This window comes from Eurosta solidaginis, chromosome 2 (assembly GCF_040869045.1).
Source record: "Eurosta solidaginis isolate ZX-2024a chromosome 2, ASM4086904v1, whole genome shotgun sequence".
Lineage (NCBI taxonomy): Eukaryota > Metazoa > Arthropoda > Insecta > Diptera > Tephritidae > Eurosta > Eurosta solidaginis.
The window spans coordinates 180,905,306-180,932,123 of record NC_090320.1 but is presented as its reverse complement, the minus strand read 5'-3'; the positions used below and the strand labels follow the sequence as shown (position 1 = coordinate 180,932,123).

The window sequence follows — 26,818 nt, the reverse complement described above, 5'->3', positions numbered from 1 at the left end:
TCGCAATATTGTTCAAAATAAATAATTAATAATATTAACGGTGCTTAGTTGAACAGTGATAAATTGGTCGCTAACATTGTTAAACATAAATAAATAATATTAACAATATCTAGCTGAACAGTGACAAACTGGTCGCTAGAATTTTTAACAATAAATTAATAATATCAACAATATCTAGATAATAACATTTTCTTGAGATTAACACATACTATAACCATATTTTTTGTAATCCTTGTTATTTAAGGTTTTTGTGTATTATACTTCACCGAACTTACACTCCCAAATCTTAATAAATATTCGTTGTGAACCAATTTCCTCCCTTTTATTTGGAAAATAACTTTTATGTCTTATTTTTTTACAATTTTTCAAATTTTATTTCATTTGTCATTATTTTATCTTATTTTTTGTAAAATTTTTCTTATTTTATCTTACTTTTTTTACAATTTTCCTTATTTTATTTCACTTTTCATTATTTTATTTTATTTGATTAAAATTTTTATTATTTTATTTAATTTTTCATTATTTTATCTTATTTTTTACAATTTTTCTTAATTTATTTCATATTACAGTTTTCCTTGTTTATTTTATTTCATTTAATTTTACTTTACATTATTTAATTATACTATTTTTTATGATTTAAATTTTTTAATTTTGATTGGAAAATAAGTCGTTTGTAAAAGAATACTGTATAGGCACTAAAATATGGGTATTTGTTATATATGCATAACTTTTATTTTCCAATTGAAATTTATTTTCCAATTAAAATGAAATAAACGAAAAATAACTAGTTATTACTAGCAATTTGTATAATAAAAGTAACTATTATTAGCAGTCCCTGACTCTAACATGTACACAGAGAAGTTTTACGGACTATTATTATAGTAACTAGCATGTTTTTTATTAGGAATTCAGTCTTTGGTTCAATTATAGTTAAAGAAAATAACTAGTCCGTAAAACTTCTCTATTCTAAAATTTAATTTGGTTTTAAAACTTTGACTAGTTCAGTCAAGCAGCTCGTTAAAGTTGTGATAGCTTGTATCGTTCACGATGCTCCTGATGCTGTTCATCTTCTCTTCTTTCCCGTCGTTCTTCAAAACTATTCCTTTTGCTTATGTTGCTCATTAGGGTACTTATAAGTTTGCCTCGTTCTCCGCGAGACAAACGGACTGAGATTCCATTCAAAACTCCAGCATTCTTGAAGGAAAAAATTTCAAATAAATAATTTTCTTGCCGGCTTGAGGTCCAATTTTGTAAATAAAATTTTTCAAAAATTGTTGAGTTTTTCTCTCTTCAATATATTTCGGTTACCTACTGTAACCGTCTTCAGGATTAACTATAAAAATATAAAGAAACATAAACAAAATAAAAATAACAATTGACATCAAAACAAACATTCATAAAAAACATTATTTACATACATTGTTTTACGCGTCTTCACTGCTTAACGCGTAGTTTTGTACTGTCCGTCTGTTTGTTATCAAATGTCTGTAGGAGCTCGCGCAATTATCGATGTCCGTCTGGTAGTTCATTCTTATGCTGGTCGGTGTGTTAATTATATGCAGCATTTCCAGTGTAAATCTTTTGTTATAATTGGTTTCTTGTTGGAGTATCGTCGTTTTATCAAAGTCTGGAAAATGGTTCTTCGTTGCACAGTGTGTCATTAATGCTGTTTTTTGGTTAATAGTTTCATGACAATATTTAAAATCGGATTTATGTTGCGCTAGTCGAGATTTTAATTTTGCTTTTGTTGTTCCCACATATACGTTATTGCATGATTCTGTTTTGTTTCCATTACAAGGGATTTTATAGACAATATTACTTTTTTCTGTTTTAGGAATTTCAGATTTCGTTTTGTTAAAGATATTTTTCAATGTGTTTATTGGTTTGTGAGCTATCTTCACTTTTTCTCTATTATAGCAATCGGATTTTGCTAGACGCTCTGACAATTTTGGTACATATGCTAGCGATTTGAATATTTTTGTTTTTTCGGATTCACGTTGACTCGTCTGTGATAAACTTCTTTTTATTAAGGTTTTGATAACATTGTCAGGAAAGTCATTCCTTTTTAATATTAATTTAATTTCTTCTTTTATTTCCTTGTGGTAAGTGTCATCTGATATTTGTAACATACGTTGTATACAGCCCATTGCTGTATTCATTATCATCTTTTTTGGATGTTTTGAATAAAAATTGATGATTCGTCCGGTAGATGTTGATTTCTTATACCACTTGAGCTTTAATTGGTTTCCTCGTCGAATAATAATTGTGTCGAGATAAGGTAATTTTCCGTCGTCTTCGAGTTCTGTTGTGAATTTTATATTTTTGTCAAATGAATTTAATGCATCAAGTGTACTTTTTACGTCATTTTCATTTATAATAGCGAATAGATCGTCCACATATTTGGTAATGCATCTTGGTGTTCTAGTCAATTTTGCAGTTGTATTTTCCAATAATTCCTCCATTATGATATCTGCAATCACTATTGAAGTCGGCGATCCAATCGGTAATCCTTTTAGTTGTGTGTATATTGTCTCTTTAAACTTAAAATATCTGTTTTCTTCTATACAGAATTTTAATACTTCCATAAATAGTTTCTTTGGCATTTTCGTATGTTTTTCTATTATCGTCCATTTTCTTATTATAATGTCAAGTGCTAGCTGTGTGTGTATACTGGGGAATATGGAAATTACGTCAAAAGATATAAGTTTTTCGATGTGGGGTCCTGTCTTTGTATTCTATACAAAAACTTATAATGGGAAAAATTTCAGTTTAAAAGTGTCCGATCTATGTATTATTTATATATTGGGGAGGCCAAAAAAAAAATTATTTTCGTTATTTTATTGGTATGGAGAAGAACAAGTATGCATACTGATCAAATATAAGTTTTTAATATTAACGGGACAAGAATCTCATAGCAGTTTTTCGTTTTCTTCTATGAACATGATTATATCGACGTGCCATACGAAAACTAACATCAGAAATTTGTGTCTGACAGAACAAATATTTTCATTTTGTGTCTAAAGAAAACTAACTACCTAAAAGTGTTAGTTTTCATCTGAAAAAAAAATGAAATTGCTAGTTTTTGTCAGACACAAGTCGAAAATGTTAGTTTTCGTACAGAATTTTGAAAGTGTTAGTTTTCGTATGACACGTCGATATCTTATTACTGATAGATAATTAAATATATGTAGGTATAAACCAATCCAAGAAAAGGAAAAACATATTTTTGCCCCACCCTAACATATATGAATTACTTACTTCAGCCTCTAGCTCAAGAGGCATCACACCAGGCATCGATGGTTCGAAACTTAACGATTCAGCATTAGTCTCCGGCGATGATGGCTCGACATTGCTACCAATGAGTCTGATGGATGGTTTTGCTGCGGCAAAACGGTTGGCGAATTCATAGGACTCATCGCAAGGATACGTCTTGGAGATTGTGTATCACTCTCAGCTGGTGACAGACTCTGGAGTATGAACGATGTGTGGTGGCGAGTTCAGTCCACTACTTCCTAAGCCGGCACCATCAACCGCTAATAAGCCAAAAGTAGCCAAAGCGCGATCTTCAAACTCATTGAGTGATTTGCATTGTGGACCACCACCAGTAACCCTTTGGCTCATTTTTATACGTCGTGTACGTAACTGGCTTTTCCACACAAATTATACGCAATGCCATTAACGAATTTGGTTACATTTTACGACGGTTCAATGCTTAATATTGATCAAAAATGATGTTGGTATCAAAATACGTGCCTTGACTCCAGTATCAATAATCAGAAAGTGGAAATTGAAAATATTATACATATCTGTGGACAGTTATCGACAAAAAACCCAAAAATTAGAAAAAGTCCGTCCAAAAGCGGGGTGTAATCCATACTTTTTATGTGCAGAACACCTTTCAGAGTTGGCGGCCTTCGGCCGCGCTTATAAAAATTAACCCTTAGATGGCCCAACACCGGGTACGCCATACACAGTATTTCTGCCAGAAAAATTGTTGAAACATTTTTAGGACAGCCTAATGTGATTACAACAACTACATGACAACTTACAACTTTGCTTGCAAATATCTCTTCACACAAATATATTTTTTAATTTCCGCTCGTATTATTGATTCTGGGGTTAAGACGCATCTTTTGATACCAACATCGAAAATTTTTAATCGATATTAAGCATTGAACCGTCTTATAAAATGGTACCACTAATTTTTCACTACAACTTACCTCCTTCCATTTTTCTGCAGAACGTGCTGGTCCTCTTAGGGCGTTTAGCTCCTCTGCCAGTTGAGTCCATTGAGAGCGCATTTGTTGCGGTGACCTGAGATTATTTTATCCATTTCAGGGTTAGCACCCTAAAAAAAAACGTAGTGCTCCAATTGTTCGCGCGTTGCACGATCGTACCTTGAATTTCTATAAAAGAAATACAATATAACTAAAATATAATGAACAAGTAAGAACGGGACTGTCTTCGGCTCTGCCGAAGACTTCATACCTTTCATGAATGGGGCTGAACAATAATCTTATCCCGTTCGTAATCTCCGAATAATCGGATGTATAAGATAAGAAATATATAGTGAACAGATCTACATACCTTAACGATTTTTAAGATAAATATAAAATAAAAAACAGGTAGGTACTTTGTGTGAGTCTAAAAACTATGACTACGATACGTGACAATATATGACGTAAACGTAACAATTTGATGAAATTTGATGAATTTTGAAGCTTCTAGCCGTAAAAAGGGGGCAAAAATTATAGTTTATATGGGGTATATAATATATATACCACCGATCTCTATGATTTTTTCAGACAACAATATATGCTATATACGTAAGCATATGGTGAAATTTGAAGCGTATAGCTGTTAAAAAGGGGCAGAAATTGCGCAAGTTTCTTAACTGAACAATCGGTTGTATGAGATATATACTATATATACCACCGATATCAATGATTTTTTCAGACAACAATATATGCTATATACGTAAGCAATCGGTGAAATTTGAAGCTTATAGCTGTTAAAATGGGGTAGAAATTGCGAAAAGTTTCTTATCTGAACAATCGGTTGTATGAGATATATACTATATATACAACCGATCTCTATGATTTTTTCAGACAACAATATGTGCTATATACGTAAGCAATCAGTGAAATTTGAAGCTTATAGCTGTTAAAATGGGGTAGAAATTGCGAAAAGTTTCTTATCTGAACAATCGGTTGTATGAGATATATACTATATATACAACCGATATCTATGATTTTTTCAGACAACAATATATGCTATATACGTAAGCAATCGGTGAAATTTGAAGCTTCTAGCTGTTAAAATGGGGCCGAAATCGTAAAAAAAATATATATATACTGTATATATTTACTATATATACCATCATATATATATTATATATATCACCGATCTCTATGATTTTTTGACACAACAATACATACTATATACGTAAGCAATCGGTGAAATTTGAAGCTTATAGCTGTTAAAATGGGGTAGAAACTGGGAAAAGTTTCTTATCTGAACAATCGGTTGTATGAGATATATACTATATATACAACCGATCTCTATGATTTTTTCAGACAACAATATATGCTATATACGTAAGCAACCAGTGAAATTTGAAGCTTATAGCTGTTAAGTGCGGTAGAAATTGCGAAAAGTTTCTTATCTGAACAATCGGTTGTATGAGATATATACTATATATACAACCGATCTCTATGATTTTTTCAGACAACAATATATGCTATATACGTAAGCAATCGGTGAAATTTGAAGCTTATAGCTGTTAAAATGGGGTAGAAATTGCGAAAAGTTTCTTATCTGAACAATCGGTTGTATGAGATATATACTATATATACAACCGATCTCTATGATTTTTTCAGACAACAATATATGTTATATACGTAAGTATTCGGTGAAATTTGAAGCTTCTAGCTGTTAAAATGGGGCTAAAATTTGCGAAAATATATATATATACTATATATATATACTATATATATACCACCATATATATACTATATATACCACCGATCTTTATGATTTTTTTAGACAACAATATATGCTATAAACGCAAGCTTTCGTTGAAATTAGCTCTTAAAATAGGGCAGTAATTACGAAAAGTTCCTTATCTGAACAATCGGTTGTGGGGGATATATACTATATATACGACCGATCTCATAAATTTTTTCAGGCAACAATATGTGCAATATACGAAAGTATATGGTGAAGTTTGAAGCTTCAATCTGTTAAATTGGGTAAGATATTACAAAAATTCTCTTTTTCTGAAAAATCGGTTGTATGGAGGATATACCGATCCGGTCGGTTCCGACAAATGTCTAATCGGACACCCAAATACACCCGCTCACCAAATTTTATCAATATATCTCAAAAATTGAGGGACTAGTTTGCATACAAACAGACAGACGGACAGACGGACACGGCTCTAGCTCTTAAAATAGGGCAGTAATTACGAAAAGTTCCTTATCTGAACAATCGGTTGTGGGGGATATATACTATATATACGACCGATCTCATAAATTTTTTCAGGCAACAATATGTGCAATATACGAAAGTATATGGTGAAGTTTGAAGCTTCAATCTGTTAAATTGGGTAAGATATTACAAAAATTCTCTTTTTCTGAAAAATCGGTTGTATGGAGGATATACCGATCCGGTCGGTTCCGACAAATGTCTAATCGGACACCCAAATACACCCGCTCACCAAATTTTATCAATATATCTCAAAAATTGAGGCACTAGTTTGCATACAAACAGACAGACGGACAGACGGACATGGCTAAATCAACTCAGCTCTTCAACCTGATTATTTCGGTATACTTAATGGTGGGTCTATCTATTTTCCTTTAAGGACTTACAATTTTCGGTTTCGTGACGAAATTAATATACCATTTCATTTTCATGAAAGGTATAAAAATAATAAACTACTTTCGTTTTTGCAGACTCCATTCAACAATTGTTCGCGCTAAACAGCTGTTTTGTGCTTACAATACTTAGTTCACCACAGTGTGGGGAAAAGCACACGCATAAGAGCTTTTTTGAGCTGTCAATTTACACACAGATTAACAAAATTTATCAAGTTGATAAAAATCTTCTTTATTTGTCAACTTATTGATAATTTTTCAATTTCACAGCATAGGCCTGTTAATGTTCGGTTTCGCCCGAACTTACAATTTCTTTCTTGTTGTTTTTGTACCAGTGTTATTACTATATCGAATATAATTAAATATGCTGAAAAAAGTGTGTTCATAAATATTTTTTTATACCTACAGATGTATTGCGGATAAAATTTGCAGCATACCCAATTGCTCAAATGGCATTTTCAATGAACAAACGGGCCGTTGCCCACGACCTATGAGGACACAAAAGCGACGCAACAATGGTTTCGGCTGAGATCGCAGATAGCAGTGCTACAAATCGATACACTATATTTAAGGATTTACTTGTTAGGGTATTTTGTACATTCTTCCAACATTTTTCAATAACTTAACGTATTTAATATTATTATTATACCCAACTGTACTTATGCACATGGTATTATAACTTTAAACACTTAACAGGGCTTTTTAATGGTGTAACGAAATCGACTCGCCCCCACCCCCACACACACCCCCTCCCCCAACATAAAATAAAAAGCAATTCGTAATTAAATAAAAAACAGTCGATGTTCGAAAATATTGGCAAAGAATTAAACTTGAATGGTGAGTATTAATATTGTAACGAATGTTAGCACCACTGAGCGATGCTATCGTCTCTAAGCCGATGCTAAGCAGTGACGTGAATTCACATCCATTGATCAATCATTATGTATCTACATAAACGAAACAATAATTGCGTCTACACATATGTACCATGTACGTATTCGAGCAGCGGAGAGTCAATGCACAAACCCATGCATATATCTGAGATACTCCTATAAGTATGCAATGAGAAAAACTATAAAATTGTACAATTGAAGAACAGAAGTTTGAGAGCTGCTGGACTAGTAGATTCTGGAAGCGCCTAGAAGATGCGAAGGTTGAAATCAAAGAGTATAAAAGGCGGCAATTGTAGAGGCGCTGGAATTCAGTTTTATTTGAGTTGTCAAGCAGTTTCGATTAAGACGATATCTAGCGAGCAATAGCAGTATTATTTTGAGTAGCAGAGTTTCATTGAGCTATCAATCAGTGTGGTTATTAAGCAAGCTATTCGTTGCACAGTTTGAGTGTTATTGTGAAGTACTTTAATAAAGGTCATTTTGCATTATTACATATTGGAGTTATTTATTCAACAGTTTAGTGATTCGAACTTAGCAGAAGGGCAAATAAGAGGATTTGCAAGTAAATTCGTTACAATATGTATAGATATGCGGCTCTTCTCATGTGTAATTTGTTCCAAAACTTCTGGCTTATTTTTAGTATAATTGAAAAATTCTGTGCAAGTCAGTCTTAGGTTGCACTTGCACTGAATAATACTGTATAATGTACTGATATTCAACGAATTTCTTTCCTTTGTCCATTGAGGTGAGATAATAGAAAAAATTCGATCCGCGTTAGCATTATTACCAGGTATCGCAAATAAATATTGAACTATTTTAAGTAAATTTTTTTTTTCTCTCATTTTGTTTAGTTATGTTAGCTAATTAGGAAGAATACTTTACATCGATATATGTGTACTATGCAATGTGCAACTATCTAGCGATGCTAGAATTTTACAATTAAAGTCGGTGGTTGGTACTTGTATTCAGACTAGCTGGAGCGCATGTTATAAGCAAACCAAATTGTTGGTATATTTCATAGCTATTTACAATCGATTAGATTTAAAACCCGGGACACCTAAACGAAAACCGGGACATTTTCTGGTTGGACCGGGACACCGGGGCAAATGACCTAAAACCGGGACGTCTGGCAGCCCTATGTATATTGCCGCGGTGGGCTTGAGTGGTTTTCATTACATTTCACAATTACTACACGTCTAAAAATGTCAGGAGAGTTATCCAAAGATGCGTTAAAATTACCATAATGTTTCGTACAGTGATAGCCTATATGTAATAGAGTGTGATAGGCAGAGAGGGTGGGATGTCTATAATAGCAAATACAGTGAAAGCAATTTTGAATCTTTTTGTGAGATTAACAAATATCAATCATACATTTTTTTCTTTTTAGAATTGTTGGAAATTGTGATCCTGGCATGGTTAAAAAACATACTGTTATATGTATATGAAAACTCAACAGAGTGCTCAAACTTTTCAAATCTTGAACCAAATATAATATACGAATCGCAAATAAGCGAAAATTCGACATATTGTTCAAATTCTCCTAATGAGAATTTAGATGCTACTTTTGAACCGTATACAATATACGAGCCACAGATGACTTATTTTGTTTTGTTGATATTCCGACAGAGTGGATAAATGATGTATATTGGAACGGTTTTCCGTTATCCCTTGTCAAATTTGGCTTTGAGACAAACCGGTTTCGGCGTTGTGCCATCATCAGTGTCGATTGTCGTTCTGATCTGTTGTTGTCGTTTTTCCTGTATTTATAGTTCGTATGTACATGACCAGGTATTGTCAAAATTGATGCTTGTGTATATTTAGTTATGTGCTGTGTTTTCATTCACAACCGAGGGTGGGTTTTACTGATCGATTTGTGTGGCTGACTGAGGCAGGTAAAAATCTGTAATTTTAGTCGTTTGACCTTCTTTGTGGGTTTGTCGTTTTGGTGCGTTAATTGTTTTGGGTTTATTTTTTGTTGTGTGTTTGTCTGTTGTACTTATGTGATTACTTTGTTTCTTGTAAACAAGTTTTAAAGGCTCGAATATATTGTCAGAAATTGTGTTTACCTGTTCGTTTATTTTTCTACCGTTTTCTGTTTGTAGATTTCCATGTTTTCGAGTACGTTGAGACGTCGGCCTTTTGCTTGTATGTGAAGAACCCTGATGTTTGCTGGGGAACGTTCATTCTCGACCATTTGATTCGCGAAGTTAAACTCTGGTATAATGTTTGGATTCCGTATTTTTTTGTTGTAATCTCTAATATGTTCTCTGAACCTCGTTCTTATTTGCCCTGTTTGTCCTATGTAACTATGTTGGCATCCGCAGGTAAGCTTGTATACGCGGTGGCCACTAAACGGATCCTCTGAGTTAGTGCTAGTTATTAGTTTTCGCCCTAGATTGTTCGATGTTTTGAATGCTGTCTTAATGTTGTATTTTTTAAAGAAGTTTGCCAATTTATATTTTGCTGTTCCAGTATATGTCACAGTGGTCGAGCTATTATTTTCCTTTTCATTATTTCTTTTTGGTTCTCCATTTGCCCTTCTGAGCCTATATATTAGTGCTTTTTTATATCCGTTGTTTGCAGCGATGTTATATATGACCTCAAGCTCTCTCTTATATGCCTCTTGCGTAAGGAGTGTTTTTTTAAGTCTATGTACCAAATGCCTTAATGCTGCATTTTTGCTGTTGGGGGTGATTTAAGGTATTATGTATTATTGTGCCGGTGGCCGTTGGCTTTCTATATATGTCATAGTTAAATCTTTTCTTTTCTTTATCAATACTTATCGTGAGGATAGTTGATTCCACCGTCTTTTTCAGTTTCCATTGTAAATTTTATATTTTCGTGCTGCTTGTTGAGGTACTTCAGTACAAGCTCTTCGTTATTAGTAGATAAAACGCATATTATGTCATCCACGTAAGTAGTATGTAAATGGTGGTTCTAGACCAAATGGTGAAAGGAAAAATGTGCAAGGAAAAGTATATACACACCGACACACATATATATACAGCAAACCAATTCCGATAGGTGGCGCATACGTTTTTTCGGTTTGTGTTCCGGCTGATCTTCCGCTAGGTGGCGTGTTCTGGCTGATGTATAAGAAAAAGCTTAAAGCTTTTTGCTTTTAGCAGAGCTTTGCCGTTCAGGAGAGGATCGTTAAATGGGGGGCCCTACATTTTTAAATGTCCCCTCATATTTTAAATGAGTCCTAGACTTCACCCGAGACGTTGTTCCAATGTAAATACTTACTTTTTTTGTCAAATAAACCTTTTTCAAATAAATAAAAACAATTTTTACTTGAAATTTTAAAAATTTTTATTTATATTTTTCTCCATATTTTGGCGTGGTTAGCAATGCGTAGTATACTTGTGTGTGTGCGTGTGTGCGTAGTTTCATAAAATTACTACTATTTTTCTAAATAATCTTTTTGACAACATTTATAAATGGAATATATTCATACATTTTATCATGGAGGAGTATACAATAAGCAGCGGTGTTGGTAGATACGGCCTTGTGAAATTTTAGCTCAATCCGAATATCGAAGGACCGCTTTTTATAGATTAATTCTGATGTGTAACATCTAAAACAATTATTGGAGCATGTTGAACAAATTGATCAGGTGATAAAAGTGGTTGGGGAGTGCGTCCATAGCAACTTTTTTGAAATTTCAAATACATGTCATATAATAGAGCATACCGATTTCGATCAAATTTAATATTAAGATCATCATATGGATATGTAGTGGAGTTGAGGTGAAGTTTTAACATCCAATAAGTCACAATGTGTAAATTTATTCTCATTTTGAAATCCTAAAATAATATAGCGAGGTCTTTCATGTTCATCAACCAGTTTGACATTCCATAAGATATTAGTGCTTTCCTGTAGAGACGGGTTATGATAAACATCCCAACTTCTAAACGAAATGTTTAGTGGTTGTTTCCTATTAATTGTTCTCAACATAGTTAACCGATACGAGTCTGAAAGTTGAACATGTGGCACTTTCCATGTAATATTTAAAAGTTTTAATAAAAGCTTTTCTGATGGTGTAGTTGACAACATAACAGCATCATCTTCTTTGGCTCGTATTAAGAGTAATTCATGTTTACAATTAAAAATAATTTTATCAAAATCTTCAGCGAATCCAAGCAGTTTTTTCAACGGTATACAAAAATTAAAATGTCCAGTCTTTAGGCTAATATTTTCAAATGCACACCACCCTGCATTTTTTATATTTTTACTCTCAAATTCGTTAAGTGATACATAATTTTTCATTGCTGTTGCAATACCTAACTTTCTAGTGCGATCAATTTCTATTCCATTAATTTCATATCGAATCTCCTCGAATAAATACGCCATATAATTATTAAGAAGCTGCACAATTTTTGAACTTGCAAATTATATTTGATATGAATCCCTCAATGTATAAAATACTCTCACTAGGTAACACATATAGGTCTTGATTTTGTATAAGGATCCGAATTTTATCATTGTTTTGAAACGATTGCAGATATGGTATGTAACTATGGTAATCTTTGTTTTTGTTTATAGCGGCCTATTGATAAAAGATTCAAGGTTCGATTCGAGCTCAAGGCCAGAACAATAATTTTTTTCTAATGATAATTATTGTTATTTTTAAATTTTTCTAAATCTGAAAAATTGTATTTTGTTTTTGTAGTAGTAAGTAGAAAATGTTTCAGACAACCTGCCATAGCTGCGCAGATAGATCCATTTCGAAGGGTGCTAAGCCTTCATCATCAGTACGCTTTAGGCACGCTGCGCTAACCATTTAGCTATACAACGGTGGTTTGTTTGACTGGCAAATTTGCTACTTCTATTCCTTTTACCAACTATATTTAATACTACCAGACCCGTCAGACGTTGTTCTGCCCTAAATTTGGCCTATCTACATAAATTTTAATAAGCTTTTTCCGTCTAACTCTGCTCCCACCCCACGTTGTTCTGCCCTAAATTTGGTCTATCTGCATACATTTTAATAAGCTTTTACCGTTTAACTCTTTCTTCGTCTCACTCTATCTCTTTCTCAGTCTCCTTTTCTTTCCCTCTTTTCTCTTCTCTCAAGTTTTTCCCTTTCTTCCTCATCCCTTATTGCCAAGGAAATTGAATAGGAAATATGTAAATAGTTATGTGAGTATTATTAATTCATGTCTTTGTTTCGGCTTCGCATGCATATTTATCAGTTTCGCAAGGTTGATACGACTAAATCGAATATCACAATGAAAATTACTTTAAAGCTCTCAACAACAGCTTTCATTTGATATCCATATTACACACATATTCTAGGGGTATCCGGGTCCGGGTTTTGGCCTATATCTTGAGACCCTAGTCACCCATCGGTATACAAATTACTCTGTACTAAAGCACTCATCAACAACTTCAATTTGATACCCATAATGTAAAAACACATCCTAGTGTTACCCTGATCAACGTTTTGGCCTATATCTCGAGACCCTTCACAAATAGGTATGAAAACTACCCTGTAGTAAAGCACTCATCAACAGATTTCATTTGTTCCATATTCTATAGACACATTCTAGTGGTACCCGCGTCCACGTTTTCACTTATATCTCGAGCCCCGGTCACCCGCGGGTACGAAAAACACCCCTTATCAAAGTACTCATAAAAAGCTTCCATTAGATACCCATATTGTACAAGCATATCCCAGGATTACCCAGGTCCACGTTTTGATCTCAAGACCCTAGCCAGAACGGGATAAAAATTATCCTATGTCTGTCTCCTGGTTCTAAGCTACCCTTCCTCCAATTTTCAGCCAAATATGTTCATCCGTTCCTTCCTCTTCAATCACTCTTTATCCATTAAAAAAGCGCATCAAAATCAGTCGCGTATTTTTAAAGGTTTAAGCATACAAAGGGACATAGGGACAGAAAAAGCGACTTTGTTTTATACTATGTAGTGATGTACATCAATACATACCTATAAACCTACGCCCGAAGTTAAATAACGCAGCGAATACTATATATGTATGTATGTATGTGTCGCATCATGCCTCACTTAAAAGCAATTAGCGCGGACAGCTCACAGCGAACCAGGCATGCTTAACGAACGAAACGATATCATTTCGTTACGATAATCAACGCTAATAAACAAAACGAAGTCACTTCGTTTCGTTTATTAACGTTAAGAACGTCAAATTAACGTTAATTTTACGATCTTAACGTTAATAAACGAAACGAAGTGACTTCGTTCCGTTTATTAGCGTTGATTATCGTAACGAAATGATATCGTTTCGTTCGTTAAGCATGCCTGCAGCGAACAAACACACATACGCATTTTTTGATAAAAATGTTACTTTTGTTTAAACAATTTGGCTGATATAAGAAAGGAATCAAGTATTTTTTTTTTTTGATGCAGATCGAAGGTAAATATTTCAAAGTTTTACTGAGAAGTAGAATTTTTTAAATCCATCCATCCGTTTATGAGTTGTAGCTGTGTAAACAAAAATTTTATGATTTTTTACTACATTTTGGCAATTTGCCACGCCCCTATAATATATGTCTTCAAATTATATTAACTCTACCATCTCACGTAGCTAAGCTTTCAAATGCAAAAAGCCGTTTTAAAATCGGAGCATTCTGTGTGAAGTTATGTGCATACATGGCATTTAGCGACTTTATTTTATAAGATTTATAGATTAAAAAATAACAATAATTATCATTAGAAAAAAATTATTGTTCTGGCCTTGAGCTCGAATCGAACCTTGAATCATGGTAATCTTTTTTATTATACTATTATCAAATATGGGTTTGGACAAAACGTTTATTATATCACTCATTTTTTAAACTAAATCCTAGACTTATTAGGAACTCCTTATTCGCGGGGTTTAAATCAATTTTATGTTGAACAGGAGATTTTACTTCTTTAGAGTGTAGACTTTTTGTTTTTGTAGCCAATACTTTTGAGGCTGATTGAAAACTATTCAAAAAATTATCATTTTTTAGATAGGTTTTATATGTATTCTTATTGATGTGTTCTCTCCACGAAAATTAACCAAGCTACCAGTTTGATCAACAACTCTAAGAACTAGAGTGCTTATTTGACGTGTATTAACCGGTAAATATATAACATTAGCAGGTGTTTCTGAGATTTTATATCCTGGACGAACTCTAAGTGATGAATTGTATGCACAGATAGTTCATTTATATGTGATCCGTTGATCATATTACATTCAACAGATATCGTGTTTATTTTTGTTATATCCACTGGATTGTCGGAGTAATGAAACATCCCGGCTTCAGTACTCTTCTACTGAGACCTAGTAATGGACCAATTGAGCATTCTTTATCAAAATTTACTTCTTCCTTAAAGCTCATAATTTCAGTTCGAAATGTATTAGGGTCAGCGCTTATATCAATATACCCTTGATTTGAAGGGTCATATATTTTAGTAATTGTCTCAACTATATCATCCATTTCATATGTTCGAACATTTATCTCAATAACATTCGATCTAATGTGAAACAAATTGTTTTCTTTGTCCACATTTGGAATTGTATGATATGAGTCAAAACTGATTAACTCACAGGTATAATCTTGTTTCAGTTCTATGGGAGGGAAATAATTTGCAATCAGTATAGATGAATTACCACTTATTGGTAATGTAATCGACATGTTGATAGGTTATCATTAAATACTTAACTGAAATAATTATTAAAACATTTTTCTATTAATTTTTAATTTATTTACTTTATTAATTTAAATCATTAACATCCACCCAGGAATTGTATTCAGAAGAGAATCCGAACCATTTAACATAAACTCTATTGTTTCGACGTCTCAAAATTTTTCAATTAAACATACATGAGGTAGTTTAGTTTTCAAAAGTTCATAATCGTAAAAGCCTCTCTTAATAGCATTACCTTGAAAGTCTTCAAGTATATATGTTGTAGGGTTTGTGTTTTTAATTGACTTTATTTTAAAAACTTCGGTTGTCCAATTTGGTGTATAACCGTTTTCAAATACATGTTTATATTTACTTATTTTCCTACCTCATCATTAATTTTAAATTTTGGTCTATGAAAAACTTTTAAATTGTTGTATGCATTGTCCAATAAATGTTGTTCATTCGAGGAATTTACCTCATTTGGAGTCATTTTGATGGTCCTGTGAATAGTATTAGTATAATCATTGACTAAATTTTTATAGATATCAATCCATTTATAAGTTCCCCGAAAACTAAATTCTTTCCACATCATTCCTTTTAATGTTCTATTGAATCGCTCTATTATAGATGCTTTTAATGATGAAAATGTTGAATAATGATTTCAATTTTTTTGTTTGTAATAACCTCTTAAAGTTAGTATTATAAAACTCCTTTTCATCATCTGTTTGCAGGTTTTTCGGTATTCGGTGACTTGAATTTAAAATCTTAGCCATTGCATTTGTGACATTTTCTTTAGTTTTCTCTTTAACTGTTTCAGCCCATGCGTTTTTGGAAAATGTATCGATTACAGTTAATAGATACTGATAATGATTATTACTATTTGAATACTGAGTCATTACCACCAAGTCTGCTTTCCATAGATCATCAATTCCTTTAACAATAACACGTCTTCGTTTAAAATTTTTTCTAGCTTGTTTATGTAATTCTTCTACAAAATCTCTTTTGTTATTCATTTTGTTAGAGCTTTTATAGTAGGGAACTTTATTTTTAGCACTTCTACATCTTTTTCCGCAGGATGTTGTTTCAACACAACGAAACACATCAATTCACTCCAGTATTCTATCATGGGATTTCACTCCAATATTCTATCATGGGTGAAGTCTTACCTAGCGGATCGGAGTTGTACTGTTGTGGTTGATGGTGTCAGTTCTCGTTCTTTTACCGCGACCTCTGGTGTTCCTCAAGGAAGTGTCCTAGGACCTCTCCTATTCGTAATTTTTATTAATGACATACGTCATTGCTTCATTTACTCGAATTTTTTGTTGTACGCAGATGATTTGAAAATTTTTACATCAGTCACAAATCAGGCAGATTCCCTACGGCTGCAGTCAGATTTTGACAGAGTAATAGATTGGTGTAGTAGGAATTGCTTACATTTAAATATTAATAAGTGTTTTCACATCTCATTTTCAAAATCCCGTAATGTTATTAACACCTCGTATCACATCGGTCTTTCTGTTTTGAAAACTGTTGATGAAATATTAGATCTTGGAGTTGTCTTCGATGCTAAATTTCTCTTTCAGAGTCAACTTAACTGTGTTATTGCTAAGTCATATTCAATGCTTGCGTTCATTCGCCGCTTTAGCTCGGACTTCCATGATCCATATACGTTAAAGCTACTTTATACATCGCTTGTACGGTCTAAACTGGAATATGCTTCCTTCGTTTGGAGACAATACCACGCTTGAAATGATCCAGAAAAAATGTTTGCGTTTTGGGCTCCGGTCATTACGTTTTCTGGATCCTTTACCATCTTACTACTCTAGATGTCTACTTATAAGACTAAAGCCCCTGGATAGCAGAAGATCTATTCTAGCGCTGATATTTATTAATATTTGATAGGGGGCACGATTTTTTCTTTTGGAGCGTATTCGCTTCAATATTCCAGCTAGAACACTTCGAAATCATGATATTTTTTTTATTGGATAGGACCAGAACGACATATGTCGCTAATTCGCCTATTGCTAGGGCATTGAAGGAATTCAATCTTCTTAGTAATGCCAGGGGAATTGATTTTTCAGTAAATAAATCAAAGTTTAAACGTATACTAAATGAATCGATATGGTAGATAATATTTAAGCTAATAATTTGTAAATAGTCTGTAAGGATATTTTAATTTGTCCTAGATTTACTTTGAAATAAATAAATAAATAAATAAATAATCCTCAATAATAGATAAATAGTCGTTTATATTACTTAATTCCTCCCAACATTCACTTTTTATTCGCCGATCTATTAATTCCTCAAGAATCCATACATCATTTTCAATACTATTATTCAGGACTGTATTTATTTCTCTGATTTGATGTTCTAATTTAGTTTTTATCTTATTTAACTCTCCGAAAAAGAATACTTTCGAAATGGTATCATCGTCTTCTATGGGAGCAGCTAAGTTAATTATTCTTTTCTTGTTTAAATTAAGGTTTTCATTTCGGTCTAGCATTGTTTTCGTTTTCGACCGACTATTACCAAATGAGGAATGTCCAAATTTATTTATACTCATATTACTTAATAATATTTGCTTCTCGCACCTCTTCAATAATTGATATAATCTCGTTTTGATGGTTGTTACGACCAGCACTTGTTGAAGATATAAGCAACCTCAATCTATCCACCAACTCATTAGGATTATCCCAATATTGATAAACATTTTCACGGCAATCGATTGATTTCAATAAAACTCTACCCCTTATGAACGAGTGTGGATCATAATTGAATAATTTCCTGATAATATGTAGATATTTATACGATTTTGTCCCCTTAATTTGACTATCTGGGTTATAGTTAGGCTTGTGAGCATTTGTATCTAATAAGATCTGTCGATAGGTGTGCAAATCACCCTTTTTATAATGTTGTGCTTTTCTATGAAATATTAACTCGAACAAACTTGGTGTCATTTTCCATTTATCTCTACCAATCTGTAAAACATTTTTAGAACTAAATTTTAATGTGATCATATGTATTTAATTAGCGAGCTTTGCTCATATTGCTTTATACCATGGTTTTTGTAATTGATATTAGAAAACTCGAAAAGCTAGCTGATGAAGAAGTGAAATTCAGAAACATGTCCTGGTAACCATCGCTGTTTGTAAACTTACAACTTTTCTCTAATATCAATTAAATTTTAATGGTTTGAGTCCAAATCGCCATTGTCCATTTGAATCTCTATTCAGACCATACAATGTATTAAGCATTTTAATATCTTTAAGCAATTTTATATTTTGTAATAGTAAATTGGCGGGTGAGTAAGCTTAACCCGTTTATAATCTTCATTTAGTTGATTTTTACTCTGACGTTTTGCAGGTTTATGTCTTTCCCGCATATTAGGATCTTCTTCGATTCTTCTCAAAATGTCATGTTCACTTAGAGTAGTATTATCATTTAAAGTTTCAGCTTAATTTTGACCTTCTACAGCCTTGTTTAGTAATTTTTCATCATTTGGTTTACTTTTTATGTTTTGTAATAGTAAATTGTGGGGGGAGGGGGGGGGGGGAGTAAGTTTAACCCGTTTATAATCTTCATTTATTTAATTTTTACTCTGACGTTTTACAGATTTATGTCTTTCCTGCATATTAGGATCTTCTTCGATTCTTCTCAAAATATCATGTTCAGTTAGAGTAGTATTATCATTTAAAGTTTCTGCTTGATTTTGACTTTCTACAGTCTTGTTTAGTAATTGTTCATCATTTAGTTTACTTGGAATATATGGTTCTGGTCGTTCACAATTGTTCATATAATTTATTTTTTCTTTACCGCCAAACCATTATCTAATTTTTGGGTTTTATCAAAACATTGGCCATTAATGATATCACCAGATTTTCGCTTTATATGCGAAACTGGCCTTTAACAGTCATTCATAAAATTTATTTTTCGTCTAACGCTAACAAAGTTATCTGGTTTTTGTTTTTTATTAAAACATTTCTCATTAATAATATCAAAAGGTTTTCGCTTCTTTTTTGTAGGTTTCTTCATCGCTTGCCTCTCAACATTTTCTTTCCGAGAACTATCTGTAGAATATTCTAAATCTGTGTCATTCGAATAAATGTTTGGTTTAATATTAAGATCATTATTATTCACATAATTTTCAACGGTTGGCAATGTATCAATGTCTTTACTTTGTCCATGTCTTTACTTTCTTTTACACTGTCCGCCTGCCAAATTTCATCATCATCATTATAATTAGTAACATTATTTTTATTACTAAAGTTTTTCAAATTATCAACCCGCCAAATATCATCATCATCACCATTATAATTAGTAACATTATTTTTATTACTAGGGTTTTTCAAATTATCAACTAATTCATTTAATGGTTCTGAAATGGGCTTAAATGTATCCTCCAACAAGTTGATTCTATCCAATTCTCCCAATTTCATTCTTTCAAGTTTTTCTTTTAATACTTTGCTCGTCTAAACAAGATTTGCTAATACAGTCATATGGTTATTTGACATTTTTTAATGAGCGATCGAAAAAAAATCGGTTGCCTATCAGCTGTGTATCTGATAAGAATCTGATAAATATGTTAACTATCAGCTGTGTATATGATAAGAGCCTGTTGTGGTATATGTCTTTTATAGATGTTTTATAGTTGTATAAAATTATCGAACCCCTTTCGATATCGGCCTTTATTTATAGGATCATCATGGGCGGTATATCGGAGCGCCAAGGCAAAGTCCTGGGGCTCTGTATAAATTTGAGCCCCTTTAAAAATCTGAGCTCGATAATATCCTGCATTGATGAACGTATGCATCTAAATTTAGTCAACAAATTTGTTGAATTATCTTGAGAGGTGACATAAATTTCAGGTCAAGATAAATATAGAACTGGTCTCATTCCTACGACCAGACTCATCCCAGGCTGCGCTGAAAGTATGGAGTTGTTAGGGTGAGACGTGCACCGAGTTTTCCATACAAAATGCAAAAAAGTTCTAAGCTATTTTTCTTACAGATCACCCAGAACACAATCCGGAAGGATGTAGAATGAGTAGTTAGAGTGAGTTATGCTCCGAGTTTTTCATACAAAATGCAAAAAGCTCTAAGCTTTTTCTTATAGATCAGGCAGAACGCAAACCGGAAGATCAGCCAGAACACAAGAAGAACGGAACACAAACCGAAAGAACATATGCGCCTAAACCCAGAACACAATCCGGAAGAATGTAGAATGAGTAGATAGGGTGAGTTATGCTCCGAGTTTTTCATACAAAATGCAAAAAGCTCTAAGCTTTTTCTTATAGATCAGGCAGAACGCAAACCGGAAGATCAGCCAGAACACAAGAAGAACGGAACACAAACCGAAAGAACATATGCACCTAAACCCAGAACACAATCCGGAAGAATGTAGAATGAGTAGATAGGGTGAGTTATGCTCCGAGTTTTTCATACAAAATGCAAAAAGCTCTAAGCTTTTTTTATAGATCAGCCAGAACACAAAACCGGAAGATCAGCCAGAACACAATAAGAACGAAACACAAACCGCAAGAACGTATGCGCCTAAATGTAGGCAAAGAAATTATTGAATGATCTTTAGAGGTGGTAAAAATTTCAGGTCAAGAGAAATAAGGAACTGAACTCATTCCTTCGGCCAGACTGGTCCGAAAAAATGATATTTTAATATCTTTAAGCAATTTTATATTGTGTTATAGTAAATAATCTTCATTTAGTTAATTTTTACTCTGACGTTTTACAGGTTTATGTCTTTCCTGCATATTAGAATCTTCTTCTTTTTGTGTGATTCTTCACAAAATATCATGTTCAGTTAGAGAAGTATTATCATTTAAAGTTTCAGCTTGATTTTGACTATCTACAGCCTTGTTTAGTAATATTTCATCAGTTTACTTGGAATATGTGGTTCTGGTCGTTCACAATTATTCATATAATTTATTTTTTCTTTAACACCAATAACATTATCTAATTTTTGGGATTTATCAAAACATTGGTCATTAATGATATCACAAGATTTTCGCTTTTCAGGTTTTTTATCGATATCTGATTCAGTTTTCATTACATTGCTTTGTACAGCTCTTTTTATTAATTCGTCATCATGAGGTATACTTGGAATATACGAAGCTGGTCTTTCACATTCATTCATAAAATTTATTTTTCGTCTAACGCAAACAAAATTATCTGGTTTTTGTTTTTTATTAAAACATTGCTCATTAATAATATCAACAGGCTTTCGCTTCTTTTTTGTAGGTTTCTTCATCGCTTGCCTCTCAACATTTTCTTTCCGAGAACTATCTGTAGAATATTCTAAATCTGCATCGTTCGAATAAATGTTTGTTTTACTATCAAGATCATTATCATTCACATAATTTTCAACGGTTGGCAATGTATCAACTTCCATGTCTTTACTTTCTTTTGCGCTGTCCGCCTGCAAAATTTCATCATCATCATCATCATTATCACCATTAAAATTACTAACATTATTTTTATTATTAGAGTTTTTCAAATTATCAACTAATTCATTTAATGGTTTCGAAATGGGTTTAAATGTATACTCCAACAAGTTGATTCTATCCAATTCTCCCAATTTCATTCTTTTAAGTTTTTCTTTTAATACTTTCCCGATCTTAACAAGATTTGCTAATACAGTCATATGATTATTTGACATGATTTTGGTAAATCTGTTACCTATCAGATGTGTATCTGATAAGAATCTGGTAAACCTGTTACCTATGAGCTGTGTATCTGATAAGAATCTGATGTGGTATATGTCTTTTATAGATCTGTTATAGTTGTATAAAATTATCGAACCCCTTTCGATATCGATCATTATTTATAGGATCATCTTTACTTATAACAACAAAACCGTATTAATTTCTCCAAGACTCTATACAAATTTTTAAAAATGGTTTGTATGACATATCTCCGATAACATGATCATTATAGATATGCTTAAAATTCATTCCATCTTGAACACAATAATCATGTTTGCATTATCACGAATTAAGTGTTTAGGAATTTTTGTATAAGTTTGACATAAATAGAAAGAATCAATGTTCTTATGACGACCCATACAAAAATAATCTCGTATTGTACTTTGTTTTCTACATATTATATCATCGAATATAAAAATTGAGTCTGGTTTTGCTTCAGCGGGTTTGATGACATCAACATTTTCACTAAATGTATAAAGAGTTATTCCTTTTATCGGCTCAATAAGCCTTTTTAGATATATATATTTTGGTTGTTATAATGGTTTTGAATAAATGTATATATTTTTTTTCACATTAGTTTTTCCACAATTTGACGGTCCCACAATTAGCCCTCGTATGGAATTTGGTAAAAGGGGACTATGTCTGGTAACATTTTTAACATTTATACAATTGTCGGCATTATTAACCTTAAGTTGGAGACATTGTTTAACAACTTTCATTTTATAATTTATTGAAATTAGGCTTTCTGACGAATTTGTTTTGAAGTGCAAGTTATATAAACTCCACTTTTTCGACCCTACGTTTCGCTAGGCTTCCTAGCATCCTCAGGGGTGATCTATTTATTTGCAACAACAAATATACATTAGACATCAAAAGGTCATGGCATATACGTAACAATATATAACAATACTTACAAAATTTAAATTAATGCTATTTTAAACTAAAGGGCATAAATCAGTACCACTCTTAACTGGTATCATTGTCATACTAAGTTTTGATTATAAACATAAAAACAGTTTTGATTACAAACATATAAAGAGAAAACACAGTAAACAAGAAAGAAGATACTGACTTTATTGCAGCTACTTACATTTTATTTTGTTTACTAGATTTAAACAATATAAACAATCGCTTTTATAATAAAATCACCATTTAATTATAACTCACCCACTTTCACTCACGTTATTATTAAGAAGAAAAAGAAAACAAACACTTAATGGGACGAATACGTAAAAAGGCTTGCCAGGGTTTTGTATATAGTTTGATTAATTCTTTACCTATTGAGCTTCATTTACCTGGATATCAATTTTGTGGTTCTGGAACGAAACTCCGACAACGGATAGAAAGAGGAGATAAGGGTATAAATCCTTTAGATGAAGCCTGTAGAGAACCTGATATTGCATATTCCCAATCGAAAGATATAAATAACAGACAGCAAGCTGATAAAGTTTTATTTGAGTAAGCCTGGCAACGTGTAACATCTAAGGATAGTGATTTCAAAGAACCAGCAAACGTTTGGTTCGTTACAAATGCAATGAAAGCAAAACTCCAATTGGGAATGGGTTAAAAAATAAGAAAAGAATTACATCTAAATGTTAAAAACGGAAAAAGATGAAAACTCGTAAAGTATCATCTAATAAAAATTTTCTGATGGCAGTTAAAAAAGGTATCAACATACTTAACAAAAAGAAGCCGCAGTCATTTAATGAGTGGTTATTTGGTTAATTGGTGGTATAGCGTCTGGTGGATCAGCTATAGCAAAAGTTTTGAATGATATCAGGAATGGAAAGGAGCAATTAGCTGAGGCTAGCCGTCATAATAGATATATGGAATCAATCGCGATGGAGAAGGGACTATTCCTCAAACCGTATAGAAGGGAATATGGTTTATTTTTAAGACCCTATCCAAAAAACGAATAAAAAGCCTACACAAAAGACCGTTAACAGACATAGATTTAATGAAATATTGCAAACATCTTAAACATTTCAGAGGAATTTTTATGCGAAATTCGCTACCGAATAAACCGAATGCTCAAGAATGTGGAATTCTTAATTTAGACGATGCTGATGGTCCTGGCACTCATTGGGTAGCATACTATAAAAGCAAAAATTATATGAAATATAAAATATAAACTGTTTATTTTATTCTTAAATATATTACACTGAAGTACTATTAAATTTAATAATTCAAAATTTTTTTATTCTGTATGAAATTCAAATAATGGTGAATTAAATTTTTCACCAGGTTTAATCAGTTCTATATAAAATGTATTCTATTTATTGTTTCAATAGTTGAATCTTCTAAGGAGTTGTAGGAATCCGGAAGAAAAAGAACATTATCATCCAGTTCTATCATTAGCTTCTCCCCAAACTTTGTCCTCACTCTTATGGCTTTTAATATTTTTAATTTTTTATTAATTGGTACATCAATCGCCTTCAGTATTGTTTTTTGAATTTTTTTCTTTGAAACTGATTTTAAATCCTTAAAAGCTTGATTCATGATGTGGAATATGTCTATAATCAGCAGCGGTGTTAGAGATGTGTCGATGTTAAGTAGTATAGTTTATTACTGTTTATTAGAAGTGAGTCTGGTTTAACACAGTTGAAAATCCTTATAAAATGATTTTCCTTGAAATATAGATGAGTACTGAGCAGCTTTAAAAAATTTACTACATTTTTTACCGACAAGATGCCCAAATAATGGTATTAAAAAAATTAAAATAAACGACCAACTCTACACAGAGGAAAATGAAATAGCGCAGTCTTTGAATGACTATTTCATTGATAGTATATTGGAGATTAGCATGAATATTCCTACTTCTTTTAGTAATGAAGGTACTATAGATGAGCAAAATGGCCGTAATGTTTTTAAGTTTCAGAAAGTTTCCACTTCAGAGATAGTTGATATAGTAAGTAAGTTTAAAAATAAAATTGGAGGGAAGAAACTTGTGTCGTTAAAGATTCCATAACGTATACAGGTTTTCTCTATTCTCAGCTTGTTAATGAGAGCTTAGATAAAGGTCTCGTTCCTAGTTTATGGAAATCTTCTATAGTTGTGCCATTAGAAAAAGTGAAAAATACCATCAAAGCTGAGGAGATAAGACCTATTAACACGTTACAATGTGATGAAAAAATTTTGGAAACAGTGGTAAAAAATCAGCTGGTAAAATATTTAGAAGATAACGTAATTATTATACCTCAACAATCTGGTTTTCGAAAAAACATTCATGTGAAAGTGCTGTGAATTTGGTTTTAGCTAACTGGAAAGAAGACTTAAGCAGGAAAAAACACATATTAGCTGTGTTTTTGGATTTAAAGCGTGCATTCGAGACGATCGACCAAAAATTAATGCTGAAAAAGCTTTCTTGCATTGGCGTTTCTGGTATAGAACTAAAATGGTTTCAAGACTTCCTAATTAACAGATACCAAAGAACAGTGATTGGAACGTCCGTATCGGATAAAAGGGAGGTACCTGTTGGTCTACCTCAAGGGTCTGTGCTGGCACCCATAATGTTCAATATATATATTAATGATATAACTAGCTCCATTAAGCACTGTGAAATAAAATTGTTTGCTGATGATACATTGCTGATGATAAGTGGGAACAATATTACTGAAATATATGCTAAGCTACAAGAAGATCTTAACAGCGTATATGGTTGGTTATGCGTAAACAGACTAAAAGTGAATGTCAATAAAACGAAATTTATGGTTATATCTAGACGCAATTTTCAAAACAATGAGCTACAAAACTTAAATATAAATAACGAACTAATTGAAAAAGTCAGCATTATAAAATACTTGGGAATAAAAATAGATGATAAGCTGAATTTCAACGAGCACGTGGATTATACGGTAGGAAAAATAGCGAAAAAGTTATATTTTACACAACGAACCTGCAAATATTTAAATAGAAGGTATAAAATCATCGTCTACAGATCTATAATCGAACCTAATTTTATTTATTGCCCAACTATATTTTTCATCTTGCGAGATAGTCAGATATACAAGCTACAAAAGCAACAGAACCGCGCTATGAGATTCATTCTCAAAAAACGGTATGATACACCTATCAGAGACATGCTATGCTCTCTTAATTGGCTTAGCATTAGACAGCAACTTTTTTATTATACCATAAAATTTATTAAAAACATAATAGAAGGAACTTTGCCTGCGTATTTGAGGACTAATATAAAATATGTAAAAGATGTGCACTCTGTAAATACTCGTAATAAAAATGATTTTAATCTGCCGGCTTATAAAACTGAAGCAGACAAATGTAATCTGTATTATAAAGGTCTTAAATCATATAACGAACTACCGATTGATATTAAATCATGTCATTCCAATAAATTTAAACAAAAATTGTACAATTATTGCAGAACACTACCAATTTAGTGCTGGACAGGCGGACTTCCATAGCATCGATAGAAGTGCAGCGAAACTATACTGCTGTGTAGCGCCAAGACTTCCAAGCTCTTGTGCGCATACAAAAAAGGTTGCCGAAGCACATACTGAAACGCATCACTCGATTAACTCAGTGCACCGCCGTGCAGATGTTGCCTTCGCGCTTTACTAACATGTGTAAAATGCCTACATACTACATAATCACAACGCTTTGTTCGCATGATCTGGAAGTCCCCATCCATAGTACTCCAAGGTAGGACATAGATGTAACTATTCTAGATTGCATAGTCC

At 32.6% G+C, this 26,818-nt stretch overlaps 2 protein-coding genes across 13 annotated transcripts in view; one reads left to right on the top strand and one right to left on the bottom strand.

The window, feature by feature from the left end:
• Nucleotides 1-7,571, top strand: part of LOC137240363 (uncharacterized) — a 424,852-nt gene extending 417,281 nt beyond the window's left edge. For 10 of the 12 annotated variants that reach the window (XM_067766486.1, XM_067766485.1, XM_067766484.1 and 7 more), the window contains one exon: nt 7,287-7,571. In XM_067766486.1, coding sequence (XP_067622587.1) covers nt 7,287-7,407 — 121 coding nt within the window. In that variant the 3' untranslated portion in view covers nt 7,408-7,571. The remainder of the gene's footprint in view (nt 1-7,286) is intronic. The other 2 variants (XM_067766489.1, XM_067766488.1) reach the window with 2 other exon arrangements.
• Nucleotides 602-2,972, bottom strand: LOC137242474 (uncharacterized). The gene is made up of 2 exons (XM_067769760.1): nt 1,419-2,972; nt 602-1,333 (listed from the first exon to the last, which is right to left on the bottom strand). Exon 1 carries the CDS (start codon nt 2,601-2,603, stop codon nt 1,425-1,427), a length of 1,179 nt encoding a protein of 392 aa, XP_067625861.1. The 5' UTR covers nt 2,604-2,972; the 3' UTR covers nt 602-1,333; nt 1,419-1,424.
• Nucleotides 7,572-26,818: the final 19,247 nt, after the last annotated feature.

What these genes read in the sequence shown, in the direction of transcription:
- LOC137242474 (XM_067769760.1), bottom strand. Translation starts at nt 2,603, where the DNA reads ATGCCAAAGAAACTATTTATGGAAGTATTAAAATTCTGTATAGAAGAA.